At 32.1% G+C, this 26,638-nt stretch overlaps 1 protein-coding gene across 7 annotated transcripts; it reads left to right on the top strand.

Moving 5' to 3' along the window:
- The first annotated feature begins 772 nt into the window (after window positions 1-772).
- On the top strand, window positions 773-25,392 carry LOC139500940 (polyhomeotic-like protein 2). 7 transcript variants are annotated; one of them, XM_071289868.1, is made up of 15 exons: window positions 773-842; window positions 7,370-7,428; window positions 10,689-10,905; window positions 11,734-12,085; window positions 12,942-13,093; window positions 14,399-14,585; window positions 15,823-15,869; window positions 16,952-17,356; window positions 17,884-18,255; window positions 19,470-19,598; window positions 20,006-20,135; window positions 20,667-20,837; window positions 22,311-22,414; window positions 23,313-23,489; window positions 24,349-25,392. In XM_071289868.1, exons 3-15 carry the CDS (start codon window positions 10,702-10,704, stop codon window positions 24,544-24,546), a joined length of 2,628 nt encoding a protein of 875 aa, XP_071145969.1. In that variant the 5' UTR covers window positions 773-842; window positions 7,370-7,428; window positions 10,689-10,701; the 3' UTR covers window positions 24,547-25,392. The 7 variants fall into 7 exon arrangements, with proteins under 7 accessions (XP_071145969.1, XP_071145967.1, XP_071145970.1 ...); XM_071289866.1 differs by having other exon boundaries at window positions 779-842; window positions 7,370-7,399; window positions 19,470-19,649; XM_071289869.1 differs by having other exon boundaries at window positions 779-842; window positions 7,370-7,399.
- Window positions 25,393-26,638: the final 1,246 nt, after the last annotated feature.

Here is a 26,638-nt window from a genome sequence, read left to right on the forward strand (position 1 = left end):
ATAAAAAAAAAAGTTCTTGATCCGCCACTGCCATTAAGCAGTCATTACTTATCTTTTTGCTATTAACTGTTTTTCTCTTTGCATTATTGTTATGTTTATAACACGGTAAATTTCATACTGAAAAATGATTAAAATACACTATAAGATAGATCCTGCATTGCTGATCATTTTTGATATTTGCAGTTTTGATCGATACGCATATATATAATATGACTGTTGGAATTTAACAAAAGAAACTGGCCCGGCGGAGTTCTTTAAAAAAAACAATAAAAAAACTCATTTTGAGTGTTTTATTTTCAAAGTTATAAATTTTTGCAGTTGCAACTTGTGTTACTTTGATAAATAAATAATGTAAAAGTTGGTATGATTTAAAAGCATTGTATGATCCCAGCATCACTTACAGCCCGGGATAATTTTGCATTTAATAAAGCAGTAATTTATGGTTACCCTTATTTTATTTTCTTGAGCTGGTGGTAAAAAAAACTGTGTGGAATCTCAAAGTATTTCTTTTTGTCTCAGTGCATCATAACCTTTAAAGGATTGATTGGATGTTGCTTGACGTCCAGTGGCAAATATTTCATGCAGTTTGGGCCGTAGGCGGTATATAGGCCTACAGTAAAAAGGTTTGAATAATATTACAAAAAATAACTTTTATGTTGAAAAAAAATCAATTTGTTTGTTATCATATACTAGACAAGTCCTTGTCATATAAAAACAAGGATTTTTTAAAAATAATATTTTAAATGATACTCTCCTCGTACTTGCCGTACTTGCCACTAACTATACTTCCGGTTTACACTTCCAATATGGCGACTTTTGTCTAGACCTCTTTGTTTGCAAACATCAGGCCTCCCTAACTTCCGGATAGGCGCCATATTGGAAAAAACTGATGTTACTCAAAGAGGTAAGTCGTCAATTTGAAATGTTGAATTAAGAAAATCGAGCAAACTAATTTTATATTGGATTAGTTTATATTGTACTGTGAGTTAAAAATTTTGATGTTATCATATTTTTATAAACAAAATTATTATGGTTATTGAGAAAAAGTTCAGCATTGCCAAGAATGTTGCGAAAACACATGTCTGATAAAACCAAGTCTTGGTTTTATGAATTTTTCACAATTGCTCGTTTTTGGATAAGAAATTTCTTTAAATTAAAGGTCCGATAGAAGTTTGATATGTTTTTGAATGTTTATATAACAACATCATTACAGATCGAAAGCAAATTATGCATTTTGACGCACATGTTATGCCGCTTCATTGTTATTCAAATGAGCGACCATAACCGGTTGTTTGTGTACTTTAACACACATGATGTATCATTGAAAAAGTGTAGGCATTGTATGGTATGAATATTTCTATATATCTGTAATTTAAACTATAATTGCTAACTTCAATACATTAATTGTTGCATGTACTTTGACAGAGAGTTGTCTCATTGACAATCATATATACATGTATATGCCATCCTTATCTTCTTATTTATATTTTTAATACACACATATATACATGTTTACTGATTTGAATTCAAACACTATCAGTTTCAATTCAAACAAGTATCAGGTGTTGTTCAGTTTCATTTCATTTGACTTGAGTTGGGAGGACACAAATTTTTTAAGAACAATTACTCTCGAGGGGGGGGGGCACTTCCTATACACAAGGTGAAATGTGCCACTGGAATAGGTCATCTTTTCAAGCTTGAAAATATGTGGATAGGTCAGGAAAACTATAAAAAAAAGTTGTGATTATATCAATAAACTTCCAATAACTTCTTCGTCTCTCATCCTTCTCGGTGTGACATAAGCTGTTTTTATCAATCTTTTTATACACATTGGTATTCCACTCTTTTATTGCAGAGCATTAATACCCACATGAAACCCAAACATTATATAGGTATTAAAAGGTTACATTTTCACCTATCTGTATTTGCAATTTATCATGTTGCAAAACAATATATATCCATCATTTGTGAAGTTATTTCACTCTATATATGTGTCCTTTAGCTACCCTATATTTATTTATGCTTTGAATGATCCAGTACTTTATAGTCATGTCCATAATATTCATATTATGTCTTTCTATAATTTCAGTCAGTGGAAATACATAGAATCAACATCCTAGCTGATTTTGCAATTTTTCATACAGACTATGAAAACACTGCTGTAGTTCTTTGATTCTTTAATAAGTTGTACATGTTGTGATGTAACAAATTACTTTTCATAAACTGCATGTACAAAATGAATGAAAGAAGGTAAAATATTAAAGTTAGTCTCAAATAGTTATTTTTACTTGTGAGAAAGTTGCATGTAATATTCCATAGAAAATGATTCCTCTTGTTATTGACTTACAAATATAACTCAGTCTCAAATGAAATGAAAGTTCAAAGATTTAAGAATACAAACAATTACACATGTGCATACACAAACGTTAACATATTATTGACTATATTAACATTTGCCATGCAAGATATCAAAATATTTTTATAGTATACAGCTATTGACCATTTTTACATCACAGACTACAAATTTTGTGGACTCAGTGAAATTAAGTCATGTACATGTATTTGCAGATTTTTCCATCTTTCGTACATGTAGGTGTAATTAAGATTGAGCCAAACTGCATTGAAAAATGTGCTGGAACAGTTTACATTTATAATATTACTTTGTAATGAGCACCATAGGCTGATCCAGGGGGCTTGATGAAGCCCTTTTGTTGAAAAAATTTTGGTTAATTATATTGAAAATCACTGAAGCATGACTTGAGAGTGGCCCCCTAAGGTCAGTCAGAGTACAAAAAGTTCTGGATCTGCCACTAAGAATCTACATGTATACCAATATAAAATACCTGACACTCTAAAACAAGCATAATTTTTTTAATGGTTTACAATCAGGACGACATCAACATTGACCTTCTTCATTTTTGGGGTCAAATGTGACAGGGCTGCCACTTTTTAAGGACATCATCGATTATTTCAATTACATATTGAGGTTGAAATGCTTTTGTAAAATTTAGTTACACATTTATGATAATTTGATAAAGCTTAAATCAATGTAAGCGTTTTGTTTTAAACTTTTTTTTTATATCTGCACTAAAAAGAGAAGTGTTATAATTGTCTTTAGACATTAATATATATATAAATTCACATTTAATTTGACTTTTAAATTGCATATTGTATTGTTTTCTTATATTGGAATTGTTTTTCAATACATGTATAACATTATAATTTCAGGATAGAATGCAAAACTGGTGAAGATGAAGGTTATAATTGTGATCTACATATTGATTGATTTGAAGCAGATTTTGTTCTAGAGTGAAATAAAAAAACCAGTGTGTTTTAGAAAGATGTTCAACTATTAACACAACAACAAACATATTCATTGTTTGACTGAGAGATAAATGAATATAAGTGTAAATAAAGAGTAGACACTTTATTTTCTTTTTCTATTCACACTTTTTAGTAGCTATATATACAGCTATATTACCAAGCTCCAATTTATCATATTTATTTAACCCTCTTTCCAATTTTTTTGCAATCTTTGGTAATATTATTCAATTTGGTTGTTCTGAGATATTGGTCAATGTATCTAGTGCTGACAGTTCTTGTTGTTTTTTGTTTGACTTTTAAGATACATGGTCTTAGACTCTTTGCTATAGGATAGGCAAAGGATACCGTATGAATGCAGATATCCCTGTCACATTGATCATTATGGTGTTTTTATAAGTAGTGTTGTTTGTTGGTGTAAAATCATGATCCCAACACATCTAAAAATGCAAGTGTCAAACAAATAAAACTTAATATAACCAAAAGCAATCAGAGTTTCACACTACTTACTTAATTAGAACTAGGTCATACAGAATGAGAATGTGGTTGGCTTACACATACTGTCAGTGCTAAATTCTCCTGTTACTTGGGTCGGTGTATTAGCTTAATATTTAAGAACAAACAGTTGTCACACAGAAATGTCACCCTTATAATAAATAAAAATATGTGGTAAGATTGCTAATGATTGAAAAAGACAACTCTCCACCAGAGACCAAATGAATCTACTAAAAAAAGAATACTCATTTGTGTTCCTGCATGCAAAAGCTCACAAGTCAATAAACCCTGAACATGGGCTGGTCTAAAAATCTCCATGGGAATAAGATATGCTTTAGTTAATACAACTCGATGCAGATCTAGGATTTTTAAAAGGGGTTTATAGAGGGGTCCCCAACCTAGACGAAGTTTGGAGTGGAACCTGCAAAAATATGGACTGACCCTAAATGAAGCTTTAAGTGAGGGGAGCGGGCACCCTGACTACCAAGTTTTATCCAGCCTCTGACAACTGCATCCCAAATATTATCGACATACGATTTATGGTTACATTACTGACTGCAGCTGGAAACTACAAATAAGAAAGATGAGTACGTATGTCAGCTTCTTATATTTCTTGTATCATGCTTCTGTGTGATATCTGCCTCATAAAGTTAATGGAACGTGTTTGTCAAGAAAAGGACACATTTGTTTTAACAAAGAAAATTCGAGTGTCTGCATCTTTGGCAAAATGTTTGGTTGATACATTTAGCACGCCTATGTGTTTTTAAGATTTTCTTGAGTAACACCAGCGTCTATATAGATAATTCAGTACTACAATGTGTAGTAAACGACAAATGAATAGAGCTCTATTGTTGATGTTTATATCAAATAAGGGTATATATATTTTAAAACTCCCAAAAGGGATATAGAATCTTATTCTCAATCTAGAGGCATTTTTTATACGCCCGTCAAAATTTTGACGGGACGTATTATGGTTTACAAATGTCCGGTGTCCGTCCGTCTGTTCGTCTGTCTGTCCGGCGTAAACATGTCGCACCGTAACTTGAGAACGCCTCATCCAAATTTTATGAAACTTAACATAGTTGTTTCTTATGATGGTCAAATGATCTGTATACTTTTTGGTGAAAATAAGATTAAAACTTTTTGAGTTACGGCACTTTGTAACTAAAACAGGGGGTGTGTTTTTTTCACATGTCGCACCGTATCTCAATTATGGCTTAAAACTTTAAACACTTCTTAGTTATATTAATCTTAATATCTGTATACTTTTTGGTGATGATTCAAAATTGTATTTTTGAGTTATTGAGTATTTTGTAAAAAGGGGGAGGTTTTTTTTTACATGTCGCACCATATCTCAAAAACGATTTATGATAATTGCTTAAAACTTTACACATGTCTTTGTTATATTAATCTAAAGATCTGTATACTTTTTGGTGATGATTCAAAATTTCATTTTTGAGTTATTGAGTATTTTGTAAAAAGGGGGAGGTTTTTTTTTTACATGTCGCACCATATCTCAAAAACGATTTATGATTATTGCTTAAAACTTTACACATGTCTTTGTTATATTAATCTAAAGATCTGTATACTTTTTGGTTTGATTCAAAATTTTATTTTAGTGATATTTGTAAAAAAAACAAAACAGGGTGGGTTTGGGGGGGTGGGGGGGGGGGGGGTTCTCATGTCCCGCCGTGTCTCAAAAACAATAAATGGTTATTGCTTAAAACTTTCTCAGAAACTATTTATGATTATTGCATAAAACTTCCACACAAGACGTTGGGCGTATCATGCGCTCATGGCGCAGCTGTTTATTATAAACTGTTCCTACCTGTTTCTTTTCCAGCTTCAAATGGTCATAATTAAAAATTATCATCAAAGCAAAGATCTGCAGTTCAGATTTAATAAATATACAAATTATTGAACAGAGGACACAACACATATGTATATATATACAACTAGTCTAAACATCAACCCAACAATGTTAGATCTGTAAATTTGCTTTCGCAAATTTTTTGTTCTTCCCTCGCCGGGATTCGAACCCATGCTACTGAGATATCGTGACACCAAATCGCCTGCACTGTAGCCGTCCCGCTATATTTCTCTTGATAACATTTTATTCAAATACAGTCTCGCTATACCACACGACCACCTGGGCTTCATAAAAATGAAGCTTTCGGTGGCCGGGTGTTACCTTTCCACGTCAGTTTTAATCTAGCGTCGTACTACAATACATGATATATATAAGGCATGGAGATGTTATTTTTACAGATAAGCTAAATTATCTATAGAAAAGGATCCTACAAATTAATGTAAGATACAGTCACAGAAAATAATTATATTTATAAGTACGTCTGAGCCAGTGACAACTCTACAACAGATTTATCCATCGGATCACCAGCAGTGATGGTGATACATGGCTGTGTACATTATGTATGTACATTATATACAATATATTAAACCAAATTTTTCACTCTAAATGGGGCGTAGATCCGCCTATGCTGAAGATAAAGTAGCCAACTTGTATGAAAACTATATATAAATGAGAGGTTCTTCCCTAAATTAATATTGGACAGGTTTTCAGGTCAGGATAATAATACGAAATTTCAATTATATCAAACCTCTGTATACTCGCTTTATTTATAGACATTCTGGAATCGTCTAGTTTTTATTTTGTCAATATAGTGATTTAAAAAGAACAGAAATACATTTAAAGATGTGAATAATGTGAGAATAAAATAGAAGTTTTGATTTAATAATGTTGCAGATAGAGCTATAGAAATCTGAGGCTATTATTTGATGACACTCTCAGCGCCTTGTATAATTATATTATAAGGCAGCAACCATTTGATTTTGGGGGGGGGGGGGGGGGGGGGGGGGGGGGGGGGGGGCTCTATGGATTTTTTTGGAAAAAAAAGTTTGTTTCCAGTTTTTGGAGAAAAAAATAATAGTTTGTTTGTTTCCCCCTCAGCTGCCACTATATGTAATGCTAAAATTGCAAGAAAAAAATGTTTTCGACTTGTCACGAAAAAATTGATTGTTCTTCGCCACAGGCGAAAAAAAAAGTTTGTCCAGAAAAAAAATCCGTATTTATTACAGAATATTTTTTTTCTTGCTGAATATAAATTCCTTTTCAACTAATTTAACTCCATAAATGAAATTTGTATATCGGTAGACTACTGTATTCTGAATTTAACGAATCAAACAAATTTTAAATTCATTTTCAATTTATTCCCCCCCCGCCCTTTTTTTAGTTTTTATAATACACGTAGAAACATTTTAATTGAGATCATTCGTGTGCTAGCACGTGTTTGTTATCCTATTTTGGGAGTGTAGAAGAAGACCCCAAATAACCGGTCAAGGGTTCATACACTTGTCAAAATAAAAACACAAAAAAACTTTAAGCCAATCGAACTAGCAGGATAATTTTTCGGTATGTTCGGACTGTATGATTATTTGTTATGTAAAATCTAGATATTTCCGAAATTAAGCCGCCATTGTCTGATTATCATCTGAAGCGAGTTAGGCTCCCCTCTCTATGATTTCCCCTGCAAACATTGAATGTTACTCGACGAAAGATATAAATGTCAGTCGATAAATGAATTAATACACAACGTAAGACAATATTGACCCTATAGATATCAACATGCACTAAAGGAAAGCTGCTGAAATCTTTATATAACACGTCAAACAATATTGCTTTTCAGCACTATAAAAAAATCGTCTCTTTCTACAGCAGGTTTATAAAATCTTGAATTTAGCTTATATAGCTCGATTGTGCCATATAAGGTTAATGAAGCTAAATAGTTAGATCCTTTGAAAGTGAAATTTGAGTTTCTTCACAAACGTGTTGAAGTGCAGTCAAAAATTTACAGGGTATAAAATTAAAAACTAAAAGAAAATATACAAAAATATTTCAATTTCTTTTCATGAGTATATTTTTCACAGAAAAATTAAAATACAAGTATTTAACAGCATTTTAACTGAATAATCGTTGGCAAAGTTTCAAATTGCTGTATACCAAAATTAATAAGTGAGATGTCAACATATCATGACAAAATATAATATAAGGAGATAATTTTCTATCCAGTTATACCTGGCTGCGCACAGGAATCGTAAATTCTATCAATAAAAGTCTGTAAATAATTTTAATATTAAAGTCGAGTTTCTCGTACTACTATTACTAATAGAATTTCTGATTCCTGTGACCAGCTGAAATTTTATATACCGAACCTATCCAACCCTGGCTGAGCAACATGCATGAATTAGAATAAAAATATGTTTTTCAGCTAACCAAAAAGACACAATATAACATAAAATCAGTTATGAGGCAATTGGGTATCAGGATCGTTCGCCCTGATTGCATGTTTGCCCTAGGTTCGTTCGCACTTGAGTTTGTTCGCCCTGATAGTCCGTTCGCCCTATATTCATTTATGATATGTATATATGTTACATAGAATATTTGCCAAATTTATATTAATTAAATAAAATTCTTGGCTGCATTGTTACACTTTATTTTATAATTACTTTTAATTAATGTTGATTGAATTTTGATTGCTGATTAGGTGTCATTTGAAACCTTTGATATCACCAAGGATTCGATAGTACAGTATCTTACTATACACATCCTTGATATCACTGATTGTTATATAAATTGTCTTTGATGGATTAATAATGAGAATAATATTTTTCTCAAATAAAATAGTCAGCTTGGATCCATGGTAAAATTCAGTTTGAAATATAAAAAATAAAAAAAAGGATGGGTTAAAACACTGATATATATAAATAACTTAGTCATGTTAGTCTTTAGTTGTTTTATGTCAAATACTTTGTAGTCTTTGAATTCACTTAGTCTTCAGTTGTTTTACATTTAAAAATACAATGTAGTGCTGAAATTCCGTAAATATTCAGCGAAATTGTAGACTGACTTCAACACATTCAATTATATACACACAACGCAACACTATACTAAAAAATAAAAGCAGGGCGAACGGACTCAGGGCGAACGGACTCGGGGCGAACAGGTATTAGGGCGAACAGAAACTAGGGCGAACCAGAATCAGGGCGGACGGACCCGGATTCAGGCAATTGCTACTTGATGTCAAGCTTCTTCCAGTTTTTAATTTAAGTGTATTGTGAATGTTTGTTTTAGTTTTACTTTTTGGCAATAAGATATTCAAATTTTTGGAGAAAGGTATGTTCTTGTTGGTAAATGTTTCTATAAAACTATTGTTATACACAAACATTAAGCAATCTATTCTTAATAAGATCTACTTATTTCTTTTTTTATTTCATTAGACAGCAGTACAAGACATAAACATACCAACCACTATAAACAACTTTTCATTTATCCACACACAACGGTTAAATGGAAGCTACTTCCAACATCAGCAATTATCCTGTGTGCAACAGCTGACATTTTTTAAAATTTAGAATGTATCTGTAAAAAAATTGTATCATGTCTCCACTGTAAACATTATCATGAGGCTTGACTAATCTGTTCCATAGGACTTATCCCTACCTTATCATGAGGCTTGACTAATCTGTTCCATAGGACTTATCCCTACCTTATCATGAGGCTTGACTAATCTGTTCCATAGGACTTATCCCTACCTTATCATGACGCTTGACTAATCTGTTCCATAGGACTTATCCTACCTTTCTTATTTTAATCCTTAACTATAAAACACAAGGCATTGAGAATTGTAATTAATATATTATCTTCAACAGCCAATTCAATGTGAACATCAATTTTTCACATACATTTGTGTCAGTACTCCAGCAAAGCTTAGGTTCAAACTTTTATACTATTAAAGAAATAGGAACCTGTATATTAATTTACTTACAACTGAACTTTATAATGTTACTAAATTTGGTTTCAGGATTAAATTATAACTGTGAATAAGATTTCAGGAGTAAACATTTGTGTGTAATTGTTTTTATTTATTTGTCTGGTAAAAAACCCCATATGAAAGTAAAGAGTTACTGCTATTTTTACCTAGGTATATATTTTAATGAAATAATACTAACTTAATTATACCCCTGCTTTAAAAAAGGGGGGGTATACTGTTTTACCTCTGTCAGTCCGTCCGTCCGTCCGTCAGTCAGTCCGTCCCATGAAACTTTCGTCACATTTTTCTCAGGAACTACACATCCACCCTTTCTGTAATTTGGTATCAACATTTATATATGTCAGCCATACCGTGTGATGCGTTTTCAGATTCATCACTTGACAACTTCCTGTTTACCGAACACTTGTCTGATTTTACACATGATAGCCAAGTTGAAAATTTTCGTCACATTTTTCTCAAGAACTACAATACAAGGATTTCTGAAATTTGGTTTCAGGATTTATATAAGTCAGCTATACAGTGTGATGCGTTTTCAGATTCATCACTCGACAACTTCCTGTTTACCGAACACTTGTATGATTTTACACATGATAGCCAAGTTGAAAATTTTCGTCACATTTTTCTCAGGAACTACAATACAAGGATTTCTGAAATTTAGTTTCAGGATTTATATAAGTCAGCTATACCGTGTGATGCGTTTTCAGATTCATCACTCGACTACTTCCTGTTTACTGAACACTTGTATGATTTTACACATGATAACCAAGTTAAAAATTTTCGTCACATTTTTCTCAGGAACTACAATACAAGGATTTCTGAAATTTGGTTTCAGGATTTTTATAAGTCAGCTATACCGTGTGATGCGTTTTCAGATTCATCACTCGACAACTTCCTGTTTACGGAACACTTGCATATTTTTACACTATTAATATTATCCACTTGCGGCGGGGGTATCATCAGTGAGCAGTAGCTCGCAGTTTCACTTGTTTCTAATTTTTTAAAGAGATATACTTCTTTCCACAGATCTGGAGTCAATATGACTGAACAACAGGGTCAGCCGTCACAGTCCCAGACCCCACAACTGTCTCAACCAAACCAACAACAGCAACAACCACCTGCAGTGTCACAACCAGCAGCAACCAATGTAACGACTCAGTCTCAGACAGTGCAACCACAGACTCCAGCTCAGAATGTCCAGCAACCAACTCAACAACTACAACACCAAACTCTTCAGCAACAGGTATTTTCTGTTTTAACAATTTCTTGCTCTTCCTCTATATATATATGGATTATATACATGTTTACTTATTTTAGCACTTATAAATAGTTAATTTAAAAATTGAAATATAATTTCAAACTTGTGATCACTGTATATAGCTACTTAAGAAGAACATATTGTTTCATTTATTTCATTGGTATCAATTTTTGTGGATTGAGTAAAACTTGAATTTTCGTGGATACAATGTATTAGATTTCGTGGTTTTGCCGATTTCTGTGTACAAAGCCTATAGAAAATTTGTAATTGGTTGAACATTTAAATTTGTGGTTGACCTGCACTAAAAATCAAAATTGAAATAGGACGATATTTTAATTCTTTTCAAATAGATATAAGGAGACGTGGTATGAGTGCCAATGAGACAACTCTCCATCTATTGAAGTCACAATTTTTAAAAAGTAAACCATTATAGGCTAAAATACAGCCTCCAACATTGAGCCATGTCTGATCCCTAATAGCAAGTTATAAAGGGCCCCAAAAATGACTAGTGTAAAACCATTCAAACAGGAAAACCAACAGTCTAATCTATATAAAAAAAAACAGAGAACCACATCAATTAACAAAAACAACTAAAATACACTCTTTGAATGCTTATATTTGCAAATATCAAGGAGGTTATAACAAAAAAAGTTTAAAAAATATGTCTAGTAGGCTTAATTACATTTTCAGAAACTTGACTGTTTTGTACCAGTCAAAGAACCAGATTTTTTAATTTGTTGTGGGGAAACAGTGTCAAATATAACAATAACAAAAATATTGCATTTTTTCAAATATTTTCTGAATCGTAAACAGGTCCATCAAGTACAGCAAGTTCAACAGACAACACAACCATCACAACAACCACAGCCGCAACAACAACAACAAGTACAGCATCAACAGATACAGCCTCAACAAGTAACACAGCAGCAAACAATACAAAATTTACAACAGGTTCAACAAGGACAGATGCAGGCTACCAGTTGTGGTACACCCAACTTGATACAGACAGGAAATCAGTTTACACAAGCCACTACAATGACTACTGGTCTCCGTACTCCTGGTATCCCACAAGTTCAGGTTATCCCCCAGTTACACAGCCCACCATATCAGATATCACAGTTTCCTTACAATCAACAACAGATCATGTTACAAAATGCAATGCAAGGTATGTTTGTCAATGTACCTACAAGTAGTATAAACCTTGTCGCCATTTGGAAATCTGTGCCAGTTGAACCAAGAGTCTGCGCCGCTTGAACTATTGACTTCATACAACAATCGCTTTTCCATTGTTACATCAGATATTTTGTATTATGATGTCAAAATTTTAGGGGAACTTTTGCTGTGTCCAGTAATGGCGGACAAATAGCCATAAGGTGTATTGCAACTAAACATAACATATAACTGTACATTTGTGACATTAAGACACAAAGATGTGACACATCTAAATCTAGGATCCAAAAGATATACTTTACATTTTAATCTTGTTGTTTCAGGCCAGTGCAATGTCAATGAATTTGTCGAACTCTTTGTAATATTTTACATTTATAAGATGATGGTTAATGTCAACAGAATGGCATTTTTTAAAGTGTATAGAATTAAATACTATGTTTTGAACTTATATTTATTGAATACTGTAAATTCAGAAATTATTGCGTGCATTTATTGTTGCAATTTTGTCATTTTAGACTAAAACCCGATTTTAATTTTTGCGATATTGAGAAAAATCTTGTTAAATTCATATAAAATGTTTCAAAATGCCAGTTTATATTACTGCAATTATAACCCTATCACATTTGTCGCAATAATAAAAACATCGCAATAAATTAATGTATTTACAGAAGTAAAGATTCAAAGTAGACTCTCAAATCTGGATAAGTATTGTGTAGAATTTCATCTTTAATCAAAGCCAGACTGTTCTGTTATTAAAGAGTGCTATAAAGCAACAGTCTGCTGCAGTATTGTAATATTTATTTAATTTTTTTTTCTATTTTAAAGTTTTCAATTATGTCTTTTTTTCTCAGCTGCGATGCAGGCCAGTGCTATGAACATGAATATGACACCACAACAACAGTTAAATATGAGTATGGCTATGGCCATGCAAGGCAGACCATCATCTGTTAGTGGGATGAACAGTCCTGGCTTAATGTCACCCAGTCCTACTACACCTACACAGGTACATTTGATAAAAAACAGTAATATATGATATAGATAAGATGATGTGGTATGATTGTCAATGAGAAAACTCTCTACAGTAGACCAAATGTCCCAGAAAGGAGTAGGCCCAGTAAGACCCCTTTTTTGGCCCCAAAGAGTAGCAGTTTTACAAAAATTGTTAAAATGTAAACTTTTAGCTATAAAATGGAAGTAGAATACTTCTGCTACATAATATGGGCTGTTTTTGACAATACAATGCACATGTATCGGCTACTCACATCATTACATGTAAGTCATGCTACATGTTAATTACTGAAATCTCCAAAATTTTAGCATTTTTTTTTATTTTTAGATGGTTTCTGTCTACAATAGAAGTAGCCACATTTGTGTTCATTCTTAATATCTAAATGTAAGTTGTATTTGATAATAATACATCACATATATAAAGGTGGATGAACACGGATGCGGCCACTTTCATTTTTGACAAAAATCATCTGAAAAGTGACATATTATGGCATATTTAATAGATTTTTCATATTCAAGTTTGGATTTGAGCGTCTTTAATGAGTATATTAGTTCAAATCTTTCACATAAACTAACTGAATAGACTGAAGAAGACACTTAAGTGTTTAAAAGGTGTCCAAAATCTATCATCAAATAAACCTGAATGTTGAGGCCAAAATCAGCCCTTACCAGACCTACAATGTACTCCTTTACAACCATAGGTTACTGTACAGCCTTCTACAATGAGGAAAGCCCATACTGCATAGTCAGCTATAAAAAGCCTCAAAATGACAAATGAAATCAATTCAAACAAGAAATCGAGAAAACTAACTAATTTATGTACAATATAATGAACCAAAAACAAATATGTTACACAACAACAAACAACAACCACTGAATTACAGGCTCCTGACATGGACAAGCACATACTGAATGTACTGGGGTAAAACTAGTTTGCAGTTGCCAAACCCTCCCAAAACCTTGCACAGTGGTGTTATGGCAAAAAAAATATGATAAACAATGCAAAACAATAACCAAAAAAAAAACAAATATAAGCAACAAATATTGACAAATGTAAATTGTAAAATCAGAAATTATTGCTATGTTTTGTTTATGCAAATTATGCAACACTTTCCAATAATAAAAATTGCATTCAGTATTTCAGTATTGATTTTACTTCAAAAAGATTTTTCAATCTTCTAATTTAGACTTTATATTTTTGCTGGTGGTGAAGGTGAATTTATATATCCCAAATCTCTTGTAGAATACATACTGGTATATTAATTTGCTTAGTAATTATTAGCCATTAATCTGTTTTCAGCAATTAAGTATGAACTTTGCCACATCAGTACAGAATCTAGTCACCAATGCAGTAGCTCAGAATGTTACGGCAAAGAGTCGTCAGACTACGGGCACAGTACAGGCACAGGCCACTGCACTAGTAGCAGGCAAACCTATCATGCCCACCCAGGCAATGCCTGGTACACCAATTGTGTTGGGACAGTTAAGTAAGTATAATGTTCTATTGCACAATACAACAGTTCAAAGCGTCATTATTCAAACCATCCTTCAGCTAGGAATAACAGAAAATAAATATGAATCACCATTGAAAATATCTACAAATTACATTGATATTCTGTGGACTTTTTTGTAAAAAATCACAAATTTTCAGAAACTTCTTTTTGTGCTAGGATAGTTTAAATAAAATGAAAATAGAAGAATATTTTTTTTCTCTAGAAATAAGTTTATTTATACTGAAATATTTTCAGTTCAAAATAAAAAGATGTGAAAAGAGTACACCTTGGACACTTCAAGAATTGAAACAAACCTGACAATGACCTGAGAATCTATTAAAAGATATAAGTTTCAAAGTTTACATTTTAAACATACTTATGAATTATCTTTACAATTGAATATATATAATCATCTTATTTTGTAATGCTTAATTTTTAGCACATTTCTATACATTTATTTTTAGCTCACCTGGCCCAAAAGGGCCAAGTGAGCTTTTCTCATCACTTGGTGTCCGTCGTCATCATTAACTTTTACAAAAATCTTCTCCTCTGAACTACTGGGCCAATTTAACCAAACTTAATCACAATCATTATTAGGGTATCAAGTTCAAAAAATGTGTGCGGTGACCCAGCCAAATTAGATGGCTTCCATGGCTAAAAATAGAACATAGGGGTAAAATGTAAGTTTTGGCTTATAACTCTGAAACCGTAGCATTTAGAGCAAATCACATAAGAGGTTAAATTGTTTTTAAGTCAATACCTATCTGCCCTGAAATTTTCAGATTTTCAACTGGTTGTTGTTTTCCTCTGTATCTAAAGGGCCAAGATAGAAAAAATTGTAAATAGCAAGAAAGTTCAGTCAAGTAAGATTCTACAAACACAATTTTGCCATGAATCCATCTGTGTCCTTCATAGACCAAGGTGAGGGACACAGGCTCTTTGGAGCCTCTAGTTTCTAATCTCAAACTTAGAAGTGTAATTTTCTATTGTGTTTGTCATTAAGGAAAGAGAAAGTTGCAAATATAATAAAAAACTAAAGATAGATATTTGCTTTTGTTAGGAAAATGACATAAACTGCCTTATAGAACACTAGTGTGGCATTGACATTGGCAGGTCTTACAATTAGTTATCAAATCTGTATTCCATTAGAATTGCAGACAGGGTGTTTTTTTAGGTTATTTTATACATAACATGCTAAAAAGGTAAACAGTTGATATTTTTTGTATTTCAGGTGTTTTACCAAACCAGGTGGGAAATAATCAAGGTTTTGTAACTTCAGTAAGTTATTGTTATGCCCCACTTACGATAGTAGAGGTTCATTATATTTTCTTGTCTGTGTGTCTGTCTGTCCTTCCGTCTGTTCGTCCGTCTGTCCCACTTCAGGTTAAAGTTTTTGGTCAAGGTAATTTTTGATGTAGTTGAAGTCCAATCAACTTAAAACTTAGTACACATGTTCCCTATTATATGATCTTTTTAATTTAAATGCCAAATTAGAGTTTTCACCCCAATTTCATGGTCCACTAAACATAGAAAATGATAGTGCGAGTGGGGCATCCATGTACTATGGACACATTCTTGTTACATTATCAATAGAAACATTGAACTTAACAAAAACATATACACACATAAACATTAGAGTGTATTTTTGAATGGGGAGAAATAGAAATCCTCTCTAAGGGTTTATTTGGTGAAAATATCAGGATCTATACTAAGTTGCAGGCTTTTAACATAATGTAACATAGACTACCAGAGATCTGCTGTAGTTAAAACATTCTTGAAAGAAAAAAGTCATTGAGACAAAATTAATTTACTTCTGACTTTGGACAGGCACATTAACATGTGGCAGAGTTTTAATAACTTTTTTTTACATTTGCAATCCTTCCTTTTCTATCTCAATCAGTTGATGAACAGATGATACAATATAAATAAGAACATGAGTGAAAATCAGTTTTAAAAAAGCACATAACTTTATAATATAGGTGTCATAGACATTTTCTTTGCAACACAGGATATAATATCTCTAGAAGATACTGTGACCTCTGAAACATTTATACTGATATATCTAGACTGATAATTTTGTCCCCTTATGGATGGAAAAATGATATGCTGAAAATGTAGAAACTGCCAATTTGAATGTAAATCTTTCACCAAAATACACCAAATGAGAGATAATTTGATAAAGGCTATAACCAAGGGGTTAATATTCAATATAACTTTCAAAAACCTACCACAGGTAATGATCTTGAATCATCATTAAAGTAATAATAAATCCCCAGTTAGTCATAAAATATCTAGCGTATGCTTCATGTTTATAAGTCATTTTGAAGTTTAATTAAATCTGTGGACTCTTTTTTTTTTAGAAAGGACAGACCTTTTCTGTAGCTGTTGCTAACAATGGACAGCAGATGTTGACATCACAGGCAGGAGCTTTCAGACTTTCCCAGCCTCAAGTTGTTTCTAGTACTGGACAAATTCTAAACTCTCAGCCTTTATACACAAATCAGGCAATGCTACAAGCTATGGCCAATCTGCAGCAGCAAGCTGCATTTCCTTTGGCTACAAACCAGCAATTGTTATCGGGGACTGGCCAATCACAAGCTATCTTATCTGGACAGCAGTTATTTATCAGAGCAGCCAATCCCCTACAGCCTCAGGGAATCATCACAGGCATACAGAACCTTGGGCAACAAGTAAAGGATGGTAAAACTGATACCATTCAAGGTCTGCAGGGAAAGGCAACAGTAGCTGGTGTTATTGGCAAACAGGTAATAATTATTCAAAATATCTTCCATGATCTTAAAATAATGGATGTGTATTAAAAGAGTCTTCATTTAGCTTTAGGTATTAACTAACAGAAATATTCTGCAACATTTTTGTATTAATTTCAATTCTTAGTGGACAACAAATGTTTTCATTTTATTAAAGAAGTATGCTTATAAATGTACATGTATGTAACAAGACTATGAACTCTTCATTTTAGACACCTTTGACATGTATAATGAAACTGATAAAGCTTTGTATTGTGTTTGATCAAATCATTAAAAAAGACATCTTCAGGCCAAAATAAATGTTAATTAGTAAATAAAGATAACATATGTGGGACCTTTGGTGGTAGGGCTAGGGTTTTTTTTCTAATTAAAGCTAATTAAAGCTAATTTAATTAAATTGTTCTTTAATTTTGTTATTATAAATTTGTTTTTTTAGAATGATTGGTGTTTTGGTAGTTTTCTTTCATTGTTGTTTAATTATCTTGCTGTTTGCCTTTAATTAATAGAGGATCTAATCATTTCAGGTTGTTGGTTCACAGGTTGGAAAGACGATGATAACACCATTGAATAAAACAGCTACAGCCAGAATTAACCCTACAATGGCTCAGCGACCAAGAATCTCCATCCCTAACTTACCCAAAAACCCAAACAGAGGCAGACCCAGAAATCAGAGTAAAGGAGCCCCTGTTGCCATGGCAACAGCATCAACAAATACGGTGGCGTCTGCTCTGTCACAGGCCAGAGCAACTGGTGCTCTTAGTCAATCTAAACCTGCCACCCCTGTTCATCAAATGAACCAGGCTATTCTACTTAAAAGCCAGTCTGACTCTGAGGTGGAGACATCCAAGAAAAATATAAATGCTGAAATGGGAAAGAAATTGAATGAGGACAAGAAGGTAAACAGTTTAGATCAAAGATATTTGGCTAATTGTTTCACATTTTGTCATGGGAGGCCTTTTTAGCTGACTACTGTAAATTCAGAAATTATAGTGAGGTTTTTATTATTGCAACAGAGTTGTAAACTCAATAATTTCAACTCGCATTATTAAATATTTTATATGAATTTAAGATGATTTTCTCAAAATTGTAAAAATTTAAATCGCATTTAAGTTTAAAATGACAAAATTGCAATGATAAATGCACACAATATGTTATGAGTTTAAATTGGGCAGTTAAATCTTGGCAAGCAAGAATTAAGCTATCACAAAAATAACCCAAAATACTCTAACCTATTTTTGATAAAAGAATCAGTTAAAAATATATGTTCTGCATATTTGATAAACAGACTCATATTAGTCCAGCAGACAATTTTTTAAAGTGTATTTAGGATAAGATTATCTTACTACAATATATAGATATTGTTATTTCTAATGCAATTATTTTGTATCAATGGTTCTGATTGGATGACAGTTAGCGTAAAATTCTCTATCTCCTTGTCTGTAACTAAGGAAGCCGACATTTTGAATTGCTGAATGTATTGACATTTAATTTCTACAATAATAAGCCAAAAAACTCACTTGTTGTAGCTAAAAATCTTCTTTTTATCAAATTTTATTACATTTTTGAAGCGGCACAAAAGCCAGTAAACGCCCGGTGTTTATGTTTGACGCCGGAAGCATACATATGACGTCACCTAGTGTAGGGACCAAAGAAGATAACATATTTTCGCGGAATTTTCTTTAATGAAAATTTTACACTAAAATAATGATTGAAATTTAATTATGAACTTGTTTTGCATTAGAATAGAGATAACTGTATTGTATTTGAAGCTTTGCGGATGTCCATCGGTAGTTTTACTGTCGCAAATACCTGTTTACCTGTTTCCGCTCCGCGTTGCCAGGTAAACTAAATTTGCAACAGTAAAACTACCGATGGACGTCATTAAAGCTTCAAATACAAAACAGTTATCTCTTAAGTAGAACATATTGCATATATAAAAAAAACAATGAAGAAAGAAATTTCATATGTGATAAATCTCTTATGAAATGGTTAAATAATTAGATGGAAGTTTTAAATTTTCCTTTAGTTTAAATGTTATAAAAGTACCAATCAAAAGTACAAGCTCAGGTGATCTCATTATTAAATGGAAAAATAACTTACTGTATTTCAGGAAAAGCCAGATTCCATTGAGAAAAAAGACAATGTTGTTATAGAGAAACAAAAGGCCATAGTGAAACCTCACATTCTTACCCATGTAATAGAGGGATTTGTTATACAGGAAGGACCAGAACCTTTCCCAGTAAGTGAGGTCTTAGTGGTCCGTGAGAAAGAGGGACCAAAACCTTTCCCAGTAAGTGTTGTCTTAGTGGTCCATGAATAAGAGGGAAAAAATCCTTCTCCCAATAGGTGTAGTCTGAGTGGTCTGTCTCTTTCCAAGTTAGTATAGTCTAAGTACAAGAGGATCATCAAACTTTTTCCAAGTTAGTGTAGTCAAAATGGTTCATATACAACACTACCAATTACTAAGTATTACATAAATGTTATGGTAGATAATTTTTCAATTCAGCTGTTTACCTTTTGCGTATAGTTTTTAAGTGACAATGAAAGAGGTGCTTAAAACCACAATTTTTAAAAAAAATGGAAGTCACTGCTATTTTTTTGTTTGAGCTCAACTCATTATAAATGGTTACATTTTATTCTTTATAGGTCCAAAGGTCATCTTTGTTGACAGAATTTATTCCCCCCAAACCTGGACTGGTACCTATGGATACAGACAGTGGATCTGCTGGAATGTCCAGTAGTCCAGTCCAGTCACCAAAGAAAGTAGAACATAAAGGTAGGGCACCAAACAGGCAATCTCGTCATATGCATAAAAAACTTTCAAGCAAAATACTGTTGATTCATTTTGTTTCAAAGCTTACCAATTTGTTTGATTTTTTGTTGTTAAAGGTAAACTTCAATTTTAAATGTTTAACAAAGGATGCATTTTCTGTAGTCTAGAATGCAGTCTGGCAAAACCAGGAAATCGAAGATCCATGAAAATACATTTTCAACTCAATTAACGAAATTAAAATGAAGCACCTGCATTAAAACTAACACAATTTCATTATGAAATATTCAATTCTATACATTTAAAATCAATAAATTTGATTCTAATTTTAATGGAATTTGTTAAGGTATTAAGATTGTTCTTGTGGGTTTCAAGTTTCCTATGAAGCCCTAGTAATGCAGGTTCAAATATTTGAATGTTAGATTAGAGAATATTGATATATTAAGTCACATTTATAAGAAATGGTTTATCCTTTCCACCATTGCTGGTATTATTTATTTTGACGCATATGAAATAGATATCTTTTATTTATTGTAGAGCCTCCTGCTGTTTTTGAAAAATGTGAATTCTGTGGAACAGAAGAGCAAATGGCTAAATTCAGTAAGAGGTCAAAGAGGTTCTGTTCCATGATCTGTGCTAAACGTTACAATGTCGCACATAGAATATCCATGCTTAAACAAAGAGGTCGTGGAACTGTTGGACGCCCACGTAAGTACTATTGGGAAAGTTTGGAATGTTTTTATTTTACTTGGCAGGAATACACATTGAGATTCACAATTCAGAAGATAAACATGTAGGCCTCAGAACACAATTAATTTACCTATACATTCTTTGTAAAAATAATGACATGAAAAAAATTACACTGCTTCTAACAAAATGACATTTGCTCCACATGAAGATCATACTTTTCTCAAAAAAATATTACTATGCCAGAAAAATCCATCAGTGCTTTCGTCTGTAACACCTCAATACACATCCATGAGGTTCACCTAACCAACGAAAAAAGAAAGTAAACACCAAAAATTTGACCTTTGAACTGATGACAATTTACAACTTTCAATTTTAAATATTTGAGTTTTGGGTATCAGAACAATTCATTCAAACACTATTCTACCAAAATTAACCGAGAAACACTCACTTTTGCACAGAAAAAGCAAAAAAAAAAATTATGGAAGAAATCACCTATTTTTACTATAGGGACTACATTCCTAGACCACGAGCAAAGGGAATTAATTGTGATCTGAAGCCTGTAATACAGGAGGAAGAAGATCTCTAGGGAACAACCAAAATCTATAATGTAAAAAAACAAACCCAGACAAAACCATGATCAAAAGAAAAAAAAGACATGAAGACCAGTTACATTCCCCTAAAGAAACCTAAATCTTTAGATATGACTCCACCCAAACTAGGGGAGGAGACACTCAAGTTCTCTGGAATGAAAAAATGCATAAAAAAAACCATTTAAAAAATGCATTTTCATCTGTTTACATTAACAAATGAGTTCAATACAATTCAGATAAATTTTACCATTTAACTGAAGCATATGAAGTTTATCAACTAATTTTTCAAGAGTGATTTGTATTTCTGACTTTCAACAGTTTGAAAATAACCCAAAGGGTTATTGTCACAAATCTGTTAGAATTTGTTCTCCTATATTAATGAACCAACAAAAATGCTTCTAAATCTACCAGAACAAGGTATTTACCAAAATGATGTGATTTACTATAAACTGTTTCCTTAATATATATATATATATTAAAAATTAAATACACAAAAAGAGTTTTTTATTTAATTTTTAATATATAATTCTGTACACCACTTGAAAAGAAACTTTTTTTGTATATATATATATATATAAGTATGTCGGAGTCAGATTTATCCATTGGATCACCAGCAATGATGGTGATACATGGCTGTGTACATTATGTATATACAACTCGTCTTAAAGATCAACCCAACAATGTCAGATCTGTAAGAAAGCAAATTTTTTGTTCTTCCCTCGCCATCTCTGTAGCATGGGTTCGAATCCCGGCGAGGGAAGAACAAAAAATTTGCGAAAGCAAATTTACAGATCTAACATTGTTGGGTTGATGTTTAAGACGAGTTGTATATATATATGATCAACAGTTTATTACATCACTTGTTTTTTGTGGTTTGATGTGTATTGCTTTATAATTTTAGCGCTAGGAGGCAGATATATGAGGAAAAGAGGGAAGCCATTAAACCTTAGGAAGGGATGGAGGCCTGGTCGAGGTGGAAGATTATCTTATAATACTAACTCAAAGGTATTGATTATGCTAAATACTAATGACACAAGTTTACCCACTTGACCTTATTACTATTGTTGCATTGTTTTAATATATAGATATGATAGTAAGATGAAGTAAATGCATAATTTAAAGATGGAAATTCTGAACACTGACCTCCATGATATAGCTAGTGGCGCTGAAAAGTGATATTAAACATTAAACAAAAAGGTTGTGAGTAAAACAAACAAACAAACAAACAAACAAACTTATTTTTTATTGACAGCATAAAGTTATTCATTGTTTTAAATGTTTTCTCTAATTCTTAGCTGAATTATCCTTTTTCTGACCTTTTGTTTATTTTTTATTTAATCAGCTTGTGGCTTGTTCGATCTCAGTTCTTCGTTGGTCAAAATTTGACTATGATGTAAAATTTTCTTGCTTTCCTCTAAAATTCATATTGTGATGTCATTAAAAACAGTGGCCATGTCTGATGACGTCACATAGAAAGTACACATCTTTTTGCAGATCATTTGTAAAGAAGTATTAGAAATTGTCTGTAAATTGCCTGTAAATAACAATAGAAATATATTCCACTATCAAATCTTGTGCAATACTATATTTATCCACTCTCAACAGTTAAATTTTAAATAGTTAAAATGCTTGGCAAGCCTCGTGTATCAAATTAAAAAATTTAACTGTCACAAGTGAATAAATATTGTATCACACTTGATACAGTGGTAGAATTTATATGTATTAACAATTTTAAAAAAGATGAAAGTTTGTGACTAATCAAATATGAACAATCTTATCTTTTAAAGATATACTGTATTCTCCTAAATGCCATGTGATATTGTGTTTATGAAATTTAATCTAATAATCATTTCTTTTGTATAATTCAATCTAATGGTTATTTCTTTTTCTATTTTCATTACAGACTCCAGGAGAGATAGGTATGAAAGAGAATCAGTTTGACCAGGAGGAGATGTCAAATTCATCTCTGTCTGACAGCAGCTCCACCCCGGACTCTCCCCCACCCCCACGTCAAGTACAAACACACAGTGAAACAGATATGGAAACAGATATACCAAAGTCACATCCATCTAAATGGAATGTAAGTATCAATGAGGAAAAACCATTGACTGCATTTTAAATAATGCCCCTTTTATTATACTTTTCGATGTGATCTTTGTGTAGAGTGTCCTACTGTCAATAGATATATATTGAAATGGGAAGAGTGGGGTTCGATTTGGAGAATGTACTTTAAAGTTTTAAATTTCAATTATCAATCTTTTAATATCAATCATTGGATTTACAAAAGATGTATGAAAGAACATACAATCAAATATGTGAAAGAAAAGCATCTCTTAAGAAAATACTATAATAGTTGACAAAACACAGACAGACAGACATAATAACAATGCAATGGATTTGTTATCATTTGTTGGATAGCAATTTTCGTTGATTTAATTGGTACAAGTTAACCACAAAATTAAATGTTTAATTAATGATATATTTCCTATAGACATGTATGCAGACTTCAGCAAAACCATGAAATTAAATATCATCAAACAAGCAACTTTTCTTTATCCATGAAAATTGGTACCCACGAAAAATAAATGAATCGGCAATAACCATTTTAAACTAATAAAAAGAATGTTGGCAGATGCTGATTGTAAGCTCTAAGTGCTTACAAGGCTGATATGATTCAATACAGCAGTGGAGAAAGATTAGATTTGTTTATCTGAGAAGTACTTCAGATTTATGTAAATTATCTAATTCATCATATTCAGGAGTTTTGCAAACAAGATTGCAATTACATTGTAATTTATGATTTATTTATAGTACAATAGTACATTTTTTTTCTGGTGAAATTTTTATGATAGATATTTAAAAATATAAACCATCTTCTTCAATGTCCTGTCTAATACCTTACAATTATTTAAAATTAATTTTCTTTTTTATAATTGCAGGTTGTTGAAGTGTATGAATTTATCAAAGTACTTCCAGGATGTGGACCTTACGCCGAAGAATTTAGATCCCAGGAGATTGACGGTCAAGCCTTAATGCTTCTTAAAGAAGACCATTTGATGACCACTATGAGCATGAAATTAGGACCAGCCTTGAAAATTTGTGCTAAAATTAACTCCTTGCGAGAAGGACATGACTAAACACATTTTGCCAGAGCAGACATTTTTATTGGTGCAGAACACGTAAAAGTGTGATAATGTACATATGTGTAATATTGTTGTGTATGATACAATGTAATTGATTGTTAGAATAGATTGAATTTATTTGGAATATATTGTTTGCTCATAGTAGTATGCTTGTACTATATCACATTTATTAAAGGAAGGCTTAAATTAATTTGGTCCAAAATTTAAAACTCTGACATATTCTATCTAAACACAATAATTACATCTTATATGAATAAATAAATATAAATCAAGTATTTTATATACTGCTTGCTTTTGAATAGAGTGAAAAAAGGTACTATTCCAGATTTTATTCAGATTTGCTGTTTTAATATAACTACACTGTAAAACCCAAAACAAGAAACTTGCTATGAAAATGGGCATTAAGGCATCTGGGCATCTTCATAAACAGAGAGTTTGATTATTATTTAACATTGATGGCATTTGAATGAAATCATCAAAAATAATAATGTACATATTGTAATCATCTGTTATTTATACATTGTTAACATTTTGTTTGTCAAAGAAAAGTAAAAAATGAAATTTCACAAAATTCTAAGGATCAATATAGATTTTCATGCAGCTTCCTACATTTAGTGCTATGTCCAGAAACAGGTTGTAGATATTTTTATTTCTGTTAATTAAATTTTTTAATATAAAATATTTTATTCCTAATTTTGACTTTTTCTATCTCATCAGGAAATTTCTCTTAACTTATCTTGATTTTTGCTCCATCTCAGTTGGTATATTTCAAAAATATCTCTGCCTTGTTTATAACTATATGTATCATGTATAATCGTGAATAAAAAAAATAAGACAACATATAGCCTTTTTGTTTAATTTAAAGAATATGATATCTATAAGTGCTATATCTCAAATGAATTTGTTTTGTATATTCAACTTCAAATAAAAAATATGTCCCAGCTTAAATAAAAAACCCCATAATATGAAAAATATTATCTTGGGGTGGGAAATCATTTCAGGAAAAATATTGTATGGATGAACACATTCATTTATATACAGGAATCATATTGTTATTTTAATATAGACACATAAACAGATAATTGAGTGTGGGTGTACAACTAGGGGATATTTCAAAGATCCACAAAAAAAATGGACATGCTTTACAGTATTTTTATAAATGTCTGAGTAGATTTCCTTGATTTGTTCAACAGATTGAAAAATTAAATTTGTCATAAGATTTTACCAGAGATTTTTTTATCTTCCATTTATAGGCAGTATGTTTTCTGGTATGTGCGGCTGTCTGTCTGTTAGTTCGTTCGTCAATTGGTTCATCCGTCCGTCTGTTCTGCTTTAGGTTAAAGTTTTTGGTCGAGGTAGTTTTTGATGAAGTTCCAATCATTTTGAAACTTAGTACACATGTTCCTTATGATACGATCTTTCTAATTTTAATGCCAAAATAGAGATTTCCCCCATTTTCATGGTCCACTGAACATAGAAAATGATATTGCGGATGGGGCATTCGTGTACTGGGGATATATTCTTGTTTTCATTTGAGCAAATTATATAAGCCACAGTTCAAACCTTCATTTTGTGTGGAAACAGTTTTGCACTGGAACAAACTGTCAGATAAAGTTGTGTATACAGATTCTGTAGGCATTTTTAAGACTGTGCTACAGGAACATCACCCATAACAACTGCAGTCCTCTCCGTGTTTAAAAGCTTAAATAGGATTCTATATTTACCCATACAGATACAAAAACATAATAGCCATAAAAAGTTAATGAAAATATTGGGACATTTGGCATTTTCCCATTTTGACATGATTATGAGAATGGCGATCAAAAATCTTGAAGGGAAGTTAATTTACTATCACTATTAACAATGTGACAGTGAATAAAATTGCTGTTTTATACAGAACATTACTCCTTTGATATCATTAGTTTGTGAATCTGTACAGACTTAGTATTATTAGCCTGGTACCTTTGATTAGTACTTACACCACTGGGCGATGCCACTGCTTGTGGACGTTTTTTCCCCAAGGGTATCACCAGCCCAGTAGATAGCACTTGGGTGTTGACATGAATGTCAATTGCATGGTCATATT

This window comes from Mytilus edulis, chromosome 13 (genome assembly GCF_963676685.1).
Source record: "Mytilus edulis chromosome 13, xbMytEdul2.2, whole genome shotgun sequence".
In the NCBI taxonomy this organism is placed as follows: Eukaryota; Metazoa; Mollusca; class Bivalvia; order Mytilida; family Mytilidae; genus Mytilus; species Mytilus edulis.

Excerpts from the sequence above, each read along its gene's own strand:
- LOC139500940 (XM_071289866.1), top strand. The coding sequence starts at position 10,702 with ATGACTGAACAACAGGGTCAGCCGTCACAGTCCCAGACCCCACAACTG. Across the intron at positions 12,086-12,941 it reads GTTACAAAATGCAATGCAAG|CTGCGATGCAGGCCAGTGCT; the intron begins GTATGTTTGTCA and ends TTTTTTTCTCAG. Across the intron at positions 17,357-17,883 it reads CTGGTGTTATTGGCAAACAG|GTTGTTGGTTCACAGGTTGG; the intron begins GTAATAATTATT and ends TAATCATTTCAG.